The 12,454-nt window shown below is 40.3% G+C and overlaps 1 protein-coding gene across 1 annotated transcript in view; it reads left to right on the top strand.

Annotated features, from left to right (window-relative positions):
• The window catches only part of ANKDD1B (ankyrin repeat and death domain containing 1B), a 52,824-nt gene that overhangs the window by 20,422 nt on the left and 19,948 nt on the right, over positions 1 to 12,454 (top strand). Inside the window, 2 exon segments of the mRNA XM_011996480.1 lie at positions 2,433 to 2,531; positions 3,318 to 3,416. Of these exon segments, the coding sequence (XP_011851870.1) occupies positions 2,433 to 2,531; positions 3,318 to 3,416 (198 nt within the window).

The following is a 12,454-nucleotide window of genomic DNA, read 5'->3' as shown; positions in this document are numbered from 1 at the left end:
AGCACCATTTTAAAATTGAACAGATTAGTATTGTTACCAAACTGATAAATATGTATTAGTTAGAATTCTTTCTGTTGCAAAGACAAAAATCCATCTTGATCGAGATTAAGCAAAGAAGGTAATTTATTAACTTGTAACTAAAGAGTATGAGGGTGTATCTTTCCAGCTTCAGGCATGGCTGGACCCAGCTCTTTTTCTTTGTCCATTTCTTAGCTGTCTGCATGTTGGCATTATTCATAGGTACACTTTTCGTATAGTAGGGAAGATAGCTGTTAGCAGCCTCAGGTTTAATATCCTTATGGATTTCAATCCATAAGAAATAGAAATAATAATCTGTCATTAAATGTTTATGTATAAATCTCAGGAACAACTGGCCCTACCTGAATCATATGCCCAATCTCGAACCAATCACTGTGACGGCAGGTTATGTAATCACTTCATGTGGCAGAAGGCAGGCAGATAAGGCTTGGAAATGGACAGCACTAAATGGGCTAAATGACAGGGTTTATGTGTGTATGTGTGGTTGTTCTGCAAAGTAAAACAAAGTTACTAGAAGAAAGGTAAATATAAAGGCAAAAGCAACAAATGCCACACTAGGGCACAACACCTTCATGTATTATTTGTGGTCTCTGTGCATAAAGAGCTAACAAAAGCCCTTTCCTTCTGCATGAGCCAGGGGTCATTCTCCAATGTAAAAGATAACAGGCAAGAATCAGGTAACAAGTTCTCTTTTCTCCTGTTCCAGTGCATTAGCAACCTTTAAAGGCCTTCTTCCACCACTTCTCACCACCTACCTTTCCAGCCACAAACACACTTATGCTGAGTTATATAACCCCATATATCACCAGCACTCGGTTACTACATTACATTATAATTACTTGCTTATGTGTCCATCTCTCCTTTTGGACTCTGAACTTGAGGATGGGCAATATATTTCTCACCCTGGTCACACTATTGCTTAGCACATTATCTGGCATATTCATAGGCATTCAATAATTGTTGAAGAAATTAATGAATTATTTATAAGGATATATGATCAGATGTTTTCATCTAGTATATAATCACTGTCTCTTGTTCCCTCTTTTGTGATTTGTTTACATGAACCTTTACCTGTAGTCACTATTTGCACATATTTGTATATCAAACACAATAATTTTTTGTCTGTCGTTTCCAAAGAGTTGCTCATGACTCAAGATTAAATTTTACTCTTCAATTAGTGCAGAAAACTGTGGTTCTAAGCAATCTCTGTTTCTTTCCTTTGCCATTTCTAGGAATCTCCTGAGAATGAAATCACTGAACCCTTTAAAGGGTTGGAGATGTAGATCTCATTGGTGACATATGTGGCCCAACAATGATGAATTAGGTGAAGTTTTTGGTGCAAATTTGTTTCTCCAGCTTCCATACATGCATAAATACAGACCTCTGTAGGACTGATCTTTATAGATTTGTTTTTGTTTTTGCTTTTTACCATTTATTATTTCAGCATTTTTTCTTCCTTTTTTCTCCAGTTACTGGGAGCTCCTATGTTGTTATCTCAGGTTAACAGTGGCCACGATCTTTTCATTACCCTATTTTATCAAGTGTTAGATGAGGCTTGTATCTATTTTTTAACATTAAGACACCTTGCTAAGCTTTCAGTTAGTAACACACTAAGCCAATTTGTGAGTGTTTTCTCTTTAATTGAAGAAAATACTTCTGCTATCATATTGCCACCACAACTTCCTTTTCCTTCTTTTAATTATCTCAAGTTACAACATTACATTTTCTGTGGATCTGCTATAGTTTGGCTATGGTTTGTCCTCACCAGAATTCATGTTGAAATTGGATCCCCAATCTGGTGGTGTTAGGAGGTGGGACCTCTTGGAAGATGTTTGTGTCATGAGGGTGGATCTTCATGAATGGCTTGGTGACATTCTTCAGGTAGTGAGTTCTCACTCTGGTGGGACTAGATTCATTCTCATAGGAATAAATTAGTTCCCACGAGGGTGAGAGCTAGGATGCCTCTTGGGTTTTGTCTCTTCACACATGTTCGCATCCCTTTGACTTTCTCTGTCATGTTATGACACAGTGTGAAAGCCCTTGCCAGAAGCCAAGACCATGCCCTTGAACTTCCCATCCTGCAGAACTGTGAGCTAAATAAACCTCTTTTCTTTATAAATTACCCAGACTGAGGTATTCTGTTATAGCAACACAAAACAGACTAAGACAAGTCTTTCACTTTTCTTGATGACATTTTGGCTATGGAAAATATAGTCTCCATTGGCAACATAAAAAGTAGGAGGAATTCCATAATCAGAAAATTCTATATTTGAGCTTATCTTCTAAAAAAATCAAACCTAAACATTTCTCTTAAAATGTCACTAGCTTTGTCCACTGTCGTGCTTGTTCACTAAGAGTGTAATAAATGCTTGAGGTTTGTGATTGATTTTTAGAAAGGAAGAAAACCATTTCTTTTGGCAGCTGAGAGGGGCCATGTTGAAATGATAGAAAAACTTACCTTCCTAAACCTGCATACTTCAGAAAAGGACAAGGTGAGTTGGACTTTTATTTCTTTGCTGAGAACAAGAGAAAGGGGAGTAACAATTGATGTAGAGGGGTAACAATTGGCCTGTAGATTTGGTGAGGGACTTTTAGTCAGCAGAAGAGTTGTAAGTTGTTACTGTACTCAGAGAGAATCATGAACTATCCAGGCAAAATCCTTCCACTGCTGCTGTGGGTTGTCCAGATTGGCAGTTTTTGCTTCATAATGTTTGTGAAGTCAATAGACCACATGGATTTTTCCATGATCAACTCCACCCCTCTTCTCTCCTCCCATGAGGTCTCCTGGAGCCTCAGCCTTACATGAAAGGGGAGGGGAAAACCCTGGGGTAGACATCGTATCTGTATGTACACCTTTGATGACTTTCTTAGGAGAAATTCCTAGATGTGGAATTGTGGGTCAAAGGCTTCTGCACATTTTAAAATCTTTGGATATATAATATTGCTAAAATGACCTCCCAGAAATCTTTCACCATTTTACCCTCACATAGGTCAAATGGAATTTCTTCTGTTGCTCCATGTTTTGCTAGCAATTGGTAGCAAAGTTAGAAGAAGGAGCATGGATGATTTTTTTCCTACTGGTTCAGAAAGCTATACCTTTTTATTTAAAACTTAAAAATGTATAAATTTCACTTAAAACTGCAGATACAGTGGTCCACGCTCTGGACCGTGCTTTAACCAAAATGAAAACTTCCAGAAACTCCATTGCAGCCCTTACTGTTGAAGGAACATGCTCTCCCAGCACAGGGCATTCTACCCCGAGTGTGTCTCTGTTGCAGGAGGGAAACACTGCCTTGCACCTCGCTGCAAAGCACGGTCACAGTCCTGCAGTGCAGGTGCTGCTAACCCAGTGGCAAGACATAAATGAGATGAATGAGGTATGTGGAAGTACGCATTACAGGCACAGGACTTAAATGGGGAAGGGTTGGAGGAATGGCTTTCAAGAAATGAGTGGGAGGAAAACAAAGGTGTTAGTGCCATAGGGTGTAAAATGTGATGCTGAAAGATTCTTACTTTATTCTTCAAAGTATTCCACAGCACTTCATTTGTTAATTCATTCATTTATTCACCCGTTCATTCAAATAATATTTGTTCAATATGTACTGTATGCCAGATGAAGTATGTACTCTTATTCCAGAAGCCTACAGGGCAAGAAGGGCATGAAAAACAAATAATATATCGGGCTACATGCAATAATAGAGGTCTACAGAGAATGCCATGAGAACACAGAGGAAGACGTTTTTCAGAAATTACAGTTTTCACAGAAGAAGTGATATATTATCTGGGTCTTGGCATTGTAATGAATGTTGGCAGGAAGGATTTTGAGGATGGCACAAGTATAAAGTATTTCAGAGGGAAAAGTCCAAGGAAAAGAACCGAGGCAAGAGTATGGTGTGTTCTGGGCTGACAAGCTCAGGGTGGCAGACATTGTGACTAGGAGGGCTGGGAAAGCTGGAAGCCTAGTAGGCCAAGGCAGACAGATGACGAAAGGCCATGCTTTACAGGAGGGAGGGTTTGGCTTTGATGTGGTTGCCAGCAGAGACCTTGAAGGGTTTTAAGTAGTGAAAAGGGATAGAATTCATCTTAGGTGTGGGCAGGTAACTGTCATAGCCGTTTGAAAGGTAGACCGGGTGCCAGGAGAGCCCAGAAGTGGGGAGGACCAGTCAGGTGACTGCCAAAATGGGGAAACAAGACCTATGGAAGACCTCTCACTGAGACACTCATGAGCAACAAACAGGATGAAGTGGTAGGAGGAGGCAGAGTCCACAGGACTTATGACCAGGACTTAGAGAGAGGGAGGACTTTCTGCCCCCAGCTATCTGACTTGGGCTGTTGCTGGGGAGTACAGGTGTGGAGCAGGTGAGTGGGGTAGGTAATGAGGGCTTGAATGGGTTTGTTTGAGGCACTTGGGAGGGGGGTACATTCAGGTGGAGTGTTAGTGAGCTGGAAACTGGTTCTGGGGCCGGGCATGGTGGCTCACGCCTGTAATCCCCGCAATTTGAGCAGCCGAGGTGAGTGGATCACCTGAGGTCAGGAGTTTGAGATCAGCCTGGCCAACATGTGAAACACTGTCTCTACTAAAAATACAAAATTAGCTGGGTGTGGTGACAGGTGCCTGTGATCCCTGCTACTTGGGAGGCTGAGGCAGGAGAGTCGCTTGAACCCGGGAGGCAGAGGTTGCAGTGAGTCGAGATTGTGCCACTGCACTTGAGTCTGGGCAACAGAGCAAGACTCCATCTCAAACAAAACAAAACAAAACACAACCAAAAAAGTAAAAAGAAACTGGTTCTGGATTTGGTGGAGGCGATATGACTGTGGCTATGCAGGGCAAGTTTGTGAGTCATTTGCCCTGGATGGTCACTGCTTAACCTATGGTCCAGTGATTTTTTGTCTGGCTCTTTGGAAACTCGGGTCAGTGGGGTCCTCTTGGATTTCACAGTTTAATGTTCTGATCATTTCTAAACTTGATGCCTCACCTGAGAGCTACCGAAAGAACTAGTATCATAAGCATTTACCTTAAGATACCATTGATTGTAAGGCACGCCATTATTTTATGTAACACTCAGAAAAAATAATGCTGCCATTTAACTGTGACAAAAAACTTTATTGTCACTTAAAATAGTGACATTTAAGTGACAATTTAAGTGACAATTTAAGTGTCACTTAAATTTATTTTATGCTGCATATTTGAAGATGTTTTTAGACTGTTAGTTTTTTACGTGTATATATAAAGAAAAAAATAAGCAAGATAACTCGGTTAATTGTTTGTAAACTTCATGCTGAATTAGATTCTTCTAAATCACTTATTCAGTCTTGATGATTTCTTTCTTTTTTCTTTTTCTTACTTTATTTTTTTTCTTATAGCGTCAGGGTCTTGCTTTGTCACCCAGGCTGGAGTACAGTGGCATGGGAGATGCAGCATTTCTTAAAGAATGCCCCACTGTTGTTTCTAAGATTTTCTTCTAAGCCACTGATACCCATTCCAGTGTAATGCATGTGCTCAAACACCAACAATTATGTCCACCTGGTTGACTGAGCTAGCCCTCATGATTTAATCACCACATAAAAGCCACCTCTTAATCTTATTGCATTGGGGATTTAAGTTTCAACATGAATTTTGGAGGGACACAAACATTCAAACCAAAGCAGAGATCAAGTCCTGTAGTCACAGGATTTATAGTCTTATTTATAGTATTAGTTATGCTTTCCCTGTTCTATTAAAACGTATTTAAACCACTGGAATGTGTGCATGCATGTGGATTTCATCTTCCTTTTAGCAACTTTGGAGTCAGGGCACATTGGGGAAAATTCATAAAGCCCAAAAAACTTTAATTTCAGATTATGATAGGTTTAATTTGCACAAAATTAAGGGCACAGTGATAATAATATCATCTTTTTGCATATGATTCATAATGTTTGTCCATTTGTGGACAGCCTCTGCTTCCTGATACAAGCTGTTGCCAGATCAGTTAGAGGGACCCATGTGAATGTGCTCTAAAGCCGTGGTCTCCAGACATTCTTGGCAGCAAACTCATATCAGTAAAGAAAGTTTGAGCATGTGGCTATCACATATACATTTATAATTCAATTAATTCATTATAAAGTATATGCTAGAAATATAAATGTTTAAAATTCAAGATAAAAAATAAATAGCAGTTTTGTATTTTCTCTAAACTCACAGAATTATTATTATTTATTATTATTAGAAATAGGGTCTCATTATGTTGCTCAGGCTGGTCTCAAACTCCTGGCTTCAAGTGATCTTCCCTTCTCAGCCTCCCATGCAACTGAGATTACAGGTGTGAGCTACCATGCCCAGCTCAAAGGATGATCTTATACACATCTGATGGATTTTATTGTGTTCCTCTGCATATATGTACAATATATTTTTCATAGCTGTTCCAAATTCACTTAACTATTCTTTAGCTCTTGGTTATTTAGTTTCAGTTTTTGTTTATTATAGGTTGTGCTGTCACAGACCTCTTTGTATATAAACCTGAGTCTGATTTCCTCACAATTGCCTTGGAGTATATCCTTAGAGGCAGATTGCAGGGTCCAAGATATGAAACCTTATCAGGCTCTGGATATGAATTCTTTCCTTTACACATCTTTTTAACAAATATTTTCCCCACTGGGATTTGTCTTTTTGCATCCATTTTCCTGGAAAAATGAGAAGGAAGATTATGAGGAGAAATGCCTTTTTTGTTTGTGTGTGTGTTTGTTTTTTTGAGATGAAGCTTCGCTCTTGTTGCCCAGGCTGGAGTACAGTGGTATGATCTCGGCTCACTGCAACCTAAGCCTCCCAGGTTCAAGTGACTCTCCTGCCTCAGCCTCCAGAGTAGCTGGGATTACACGGGCCCACCACCACGCCTGGCTAATTTTTGTATATTTAGTAGAGATGGGGTTTCACCATGTTGAGTAGGCTGGTCTTGAACTTCTGACCTGAGGTGATCCGCCCGCCTCAGTCTCCCAAAGTGCTGGGATTACAGGCATGCACCACCATGCCTGGCAGAGAAATGCCTTTATAAGCAGATGGCTGTCCCAGGCACCCAGGTAAAGCAGCCTGGAATATGATTTTCCCACCTTGTTGGAATGGGAACACTGGTTTCTATACTCTTGTGTTCCTGTTAACATGATTGTTCATACCTAATTTGCTATGAGTAAAGCCTTCTGAATTTATCCTAAAGTAGTTGTTAAGCAGATTAATGTCCAAGGAGGGAAATGGTTAGGGAATGGGGAAGGAATTCTGCATTTCTTCCCAACATTTTTAGGAAAGAGTCTGCATGAGGAAAGGGAAATAGCCAAGTAGCTATTGTGTGGGACCAGCTCCTTCTTTTTCCTCATTTTGGCCTGAATTAAACTCTTACTTCGTCCTCCTAGTATTTATCTTGAGTTTCAGGAAACTGAAGTACTGAGATTTTTTAAAGTAATGTTATTTTTTTAAATGTCATGTAACATTTAATCAGTTGTAAAGATTAAAGTTATACTTGGTGCAAATGGACTTCTAATTTTGTGTGTTTCATACTGTACTATAGTTCCTTATTTCTGAGATTATCTTTCTTTCTTTTTTTTTTTTTGTTTTTGTTTTGAGACGAGGTCTCACTCTGTTGCCTAGGCTGGACTGCAGTGATGCAGTCCTGTCTCACTGCAGCCACAACCTCCTGGGCTCAGGTGACCCTCTCACCTCAGCCTCCTAAGTAGCTGGGACTACAGGCATCCACCACTATGCCTGGCTAATTTTGTAAACTTTTTGTAGAGATGGGGCTTTGCCATTTTGCCCAGGCTGGTCTGTAACTCCTGGGCTCAAGTATCCTGCCTGCCTCAGCCTCCCAAAGTGCTGGGATTACAGGCTGAGTCACTGAACCCAGCCACTTTGACACTTTTCAGCTGAGGTTTAGTTTTCTTATCTGTAACATGTGGAAAATATTAACCCTGCCCTTATAGCATTGTGTGATTTAACTGTGCCAAAGCATATAGTCTTGGCAGTACAAGTTGACACATAGTTGTTCAATAAATGCTATCCATTATTAAGAGTAATGCATAAAAGGCATAGAGAAAGCATGTTGTTTGTCAAGTAATTTCATTCCATGACAAGGGGCAATTAAATTTAACTTATTTTTCCTTTTGTTAGAATGGAGAAACACCATTCTTTCTGAGTGTTGAAGGAGGTCATGAAGAGTGCAGCAAAGTGCTGCTGACAGCAGGAAGTGACATCAACATTCCAAATAAAGTATGTGTTCCAGACCATGTTCACTCATGCAGTGGGAGGGAGACTTAAAATATTCTTTGGAAACTCTGGTCCTGCATTGATCCACTCACTGGTACTTTAGAATTAATATTTATAATACGCTTTGTTTTTGGTAAGAATTAGTGATTTACCTCCAATATTTCCCAGTTACTGTGTCCTCAAAAGCAATGCTATTCTTTCTATTCTTCTGGGGAAGGAATAATTGAAAGTGGGGCAAAATGAGCAAGTACTTGTCACTTCTTAGAAACAGACACTCTATTCTACTTTGTTTTCTCATAGCAACTAGTGCACACCTGGCTTATACAGAGAAGACGCTGAAAAAAACTTTATTGTGTGAAACCTCAAGTGGTCAGCCTGGTGCATGAAGAAGGAAGGATGGTGCCTTCCTCTAAATGCAGAATACTTATGTATGTAGTCATTGTGCTAAGAACCTTTGAAACTTTTGAGACTGTGTTATTATTTTCATTTTTTTAGATCACAAAAATAGAATTTGGAAAAGTTAAGGAAATCATTCAGGATCATACAACTAGTCAATAGCAGTGCAAGGATTCAAACTCCTGTCTGACGCCAATGCCTCAGCTTTTAACCCCTGCAATGGCCTTGTCTTCAGATGGTTTAGTTTCTTTTCCTGTTTTTCTAATTAATTATAATGAAAACTCATGACAAAAAATTTGAATAGCACCAAAGGGTATATGATAAAAAAGTGTCTTACTCCAACCCCACATCACAATTTTACTCCCCAGAACTAACATCCTTAATAGTTTATTTAGTCTTCCAGGAATTTTCCATGAATCCACATGGAAAATGTGATTAAATCCATACACACATATATACCAACACCATATAAACAGTAGCACAGTATGTAATATATGCTGCTCTGCACCTTGTTTTCTTTTGATTGCCAATATATTTTAGAGATCTTTCTATCTGCACAATGTATAAACAATTTCTTTTCAGCAAGTACAAAGTTAAACACAGAAGAATAAAGTCCCAATCAAGAATAAAGTCCCAAACTGGCATGTTTGATACCCTGTATTCTGCTGGTGGGAGTGTATATTTGTATAATCTTTCAAAAAGCAATTTGTCACTTTCCTTTTACCCACACATGGTGGATTATGTTAAGGAAATAATTTGAAAGGTGGAAAGCTAGCTGCATGCATTCAGATAAATGATAAAGTTAGCTTCAATAGCCAAGAATTAGATATAACATATATGTGGAATTAATGGTAGGAGAAGGCTGAAAGAAGGTCTGGTGCTTCTACTTCTTGGAAAATTATGTAGCTGTTACAAATTATAGTGATAAATACTAAAAATATATTGCAATATTGAACATGTTAATCATAGAACACTAATTGAAAAATATATTATAGTCGAGTAAATATTAATATAATATTGGATTTATATATACATGGACAAGGATTGTGACAGGAAAATCAAAGTAGCATGAGTTGATTCCCACTGAAGTTGCAAGGTTATTGATGCAATAAATAAACAGAAAGTTAAGAATTCATGGGAGCCAGCCGGGCGCGGTGGCTCAAGCCTGTAATCCCAGCACTTTGGGAGGCTGAGACGGGCGGATCACGAGGTCAGGAGATCGAGACCATCCTGGCTAACACGGTGAAACCCCGTCTCTACTAAAAAATACAAAAAACTAGCCGGACGAGGTGGCCGGCGCCTGTAGTCCCAGCTACTCCAGAGGCTGAGGCAGGAGAATGGCGTAAACCCAGGAGGCGGAGCTTGCAGTGAGCCGAGATCCGGCCACTGCACTCCAGCCTGGGCGACAGACCCAGACTCCGTCTCAAAAAAAAAAAAAAAAAAAAAAAGAATTCATGGGAGCCATGAAATATTCAGAATGTGGAGAGCTGTGCTGCTGTTCAGTCATTGCACAGGTGCCTCCTTGTCCCCAGTCTGTATCCCCCTTCAAGTTCCTGGGAAAGCTTCCCGGGTTAGCAAGACTCTCAGGCTTACTCCATTATTTTATACCCTGCCTCACCCTCGTCCTTAATTATTTTGCCCTTAAGTATTTTGCTTTGTAGTGATTTTTCATATGCACACATTCTCCCCATCCGACTAAGACTGCAGGCTCCATATTGCCCCTGTCCTTACAGCCAGCGGCCTCAGTTGCTCTAGGCAGCCTGGAAATGATCGGGAATCCATTTTTTAGCTTTTACTTCTAGAGTTTTTCCCGAGTTCATCAGCTCCCTTCTGAATCAGCAACCTCAGCCCCCACTAGCTATCCACACCTATCTGTCCAACCCGGTGAAAACCTTGGAGGGGGGAAAGCAGTGTGAAGCAAGAAGCCAACAGCAAGAACACACATGAGCCCGGGATGGGTTGAACTTTGTTTTGCTTTCACATTTGTAGGTGATTGCTGTGTTTGATCTTGGAAACGCTTCACCTGCTGACACTGATGAGTCTTGGTTTCCAGGAGTTTGCTTTTGTGCTCCCTCCCACCTTGCCATCAGCAAGGGGAGGGGGTAAAGGGTTAAGTCGTTTCTTTTTTTTTTTTTTCTTTTTTTGAGACGGAGTCTCGCTCTGTTGCCCAGGCTGGAGTGCAGTGGCCGGATCTCAGCTCACTGCAAGCTCCGCCTCCCGGGTTCACGCCATTCTCCTGCCTCAGCCTCCCAAGTAGCTGGGACTACAGGCGCCCGCCACCACGCCTGGCTAGTTTTATGTATTTTTTAGTAGAGACGGGGTTTCACCGTGTTAGCCAGGATGGTCTCGATCTCCTGACCTCGTGATCCCCCCTCCCCGTCTCGGCCTCCCAAAGTGCTGGGATTACAGGCTTGAGCCACCGCGCCCGGCCCGGGTCAAGTCGTTTCTAAGGAGGATGTTGGAGTGAGATTATGAATGTAGTTGACAGCCGGCTTTCTCCGTTTATGTTGGGTGGAAGAACTGCCCAGAGTTAGGGCAACAGGCTCTCTTTAGCGCTCTATTAACTGCCCTGGGTCCAAAAAAGGCTTTTGTGGGTCCTAAGAACTCATATTCCTGGAGGTCCTACCTCACATTTTATCATACATATTTAAGTGCTCCCACATTCCTCTTTACATTTTTTTTTTTTTTTTTTTTTGCTGTTAATTGCTCTAAAAGGCTTTTTTGTTTTTGCTTTTTGCAATTATTTGGCTATGACAGACTCACCTAATTTATGAGTGACTCTGATTTCTTAGAACTCTGTGTGCATAATTGGGAATTTGAGGGAGATGAAAAAATGCAACCTGCAAATTGTTTATAAATATAATGAATATTTTATGAACATTACATTTAACAATCAATGAAGTATGAATGTCAGTTAAATATTTATTCACTTCAATTTTGTGGTTTTCTTTTGGTATCGTGGAACCAATAATTTTTTTCTTTTTTACATTTTAACGGTTTCTTTGGCTCATAAAAAGTCTGTAGGCCCTATACACAGAGCCCATGATGCCTAGAGGTAAATGCTGTGGACTCCCGCAGCTCTTCCTACTACAGGGTTCCTGCTTTGAGTTTCTCGGAAATTTGTTTCTGCTTTAGGTGGCTTCTGATCTTGCCAGTGAGGGCACTGCTGACCATTCTGATCTCAGTTTAACTGTCACCTTATCCAAGAAGGCTTTGTTGATCAGCCATGAGAAAGTAGCCAACCAGTCATGCTATTTTATGTCTTATTATAGAACTTACAACTAGCTGATGTTATTCTTCTAACAACATCTATAATCTAATAAGCAGATTTAAGTCCACTGATTTGTTGATCTACCAGTCTACCAATCAATGGATCAATTGATTGTCCACTGCTACTGAAATGTAATGTCCGAGATCTTGTCAGTTTTGTTTACCAACATATCCCTCCACTATCTAAAATAGTGCCTGGCACAGAATAAGTGCTCAATGTTGTGTGTGTGTGTGTGTGTGGAATGGATAAAATAATAGTTACGGTTACCATACACATTTACTGGCTCGTGTATCCTCCCAGTAGTACTGTGATTTCAGAGAAAGAGGTAGGATGATGTGGTAGGCAGAATCAGGCTCCCCACCCCAGAGATGTTCACATCCCAGTTCCCAGAACCTATGAATATATTATATTACATGGCAAAGGAGAATTTAAGTTGCAGATGGAATTAAGGTTGCTAATTAGCTGATCTTAAAATGAGATTCTCCTGGATTACTAGGCGGGCCCAATGTAATCATGAAGAG

The sequence above is a fragment of the Mandrillus leucophaeus genome, unplaced genomic scaffold (assembly GCF_000951045.1).
Source record: "Mandrillus leucophaeus isolate KB7577 unplaced genomic scaffold, Mleu.le_1.0 Scaffold114, whole genome shotgun sequence".
NCBI classification, from domain to species: domain Eukaryota; kingdom Metazoa; phylum Chordata; class Mammalia; order Primates; family Cercopithecidae; genus Mandrillus; species Mandrillus leucophaeus.
Note: the sequence above shows the minus strand (reverse complement) of the source record. Positions and strands in the feature narration are given on the sequence as shown.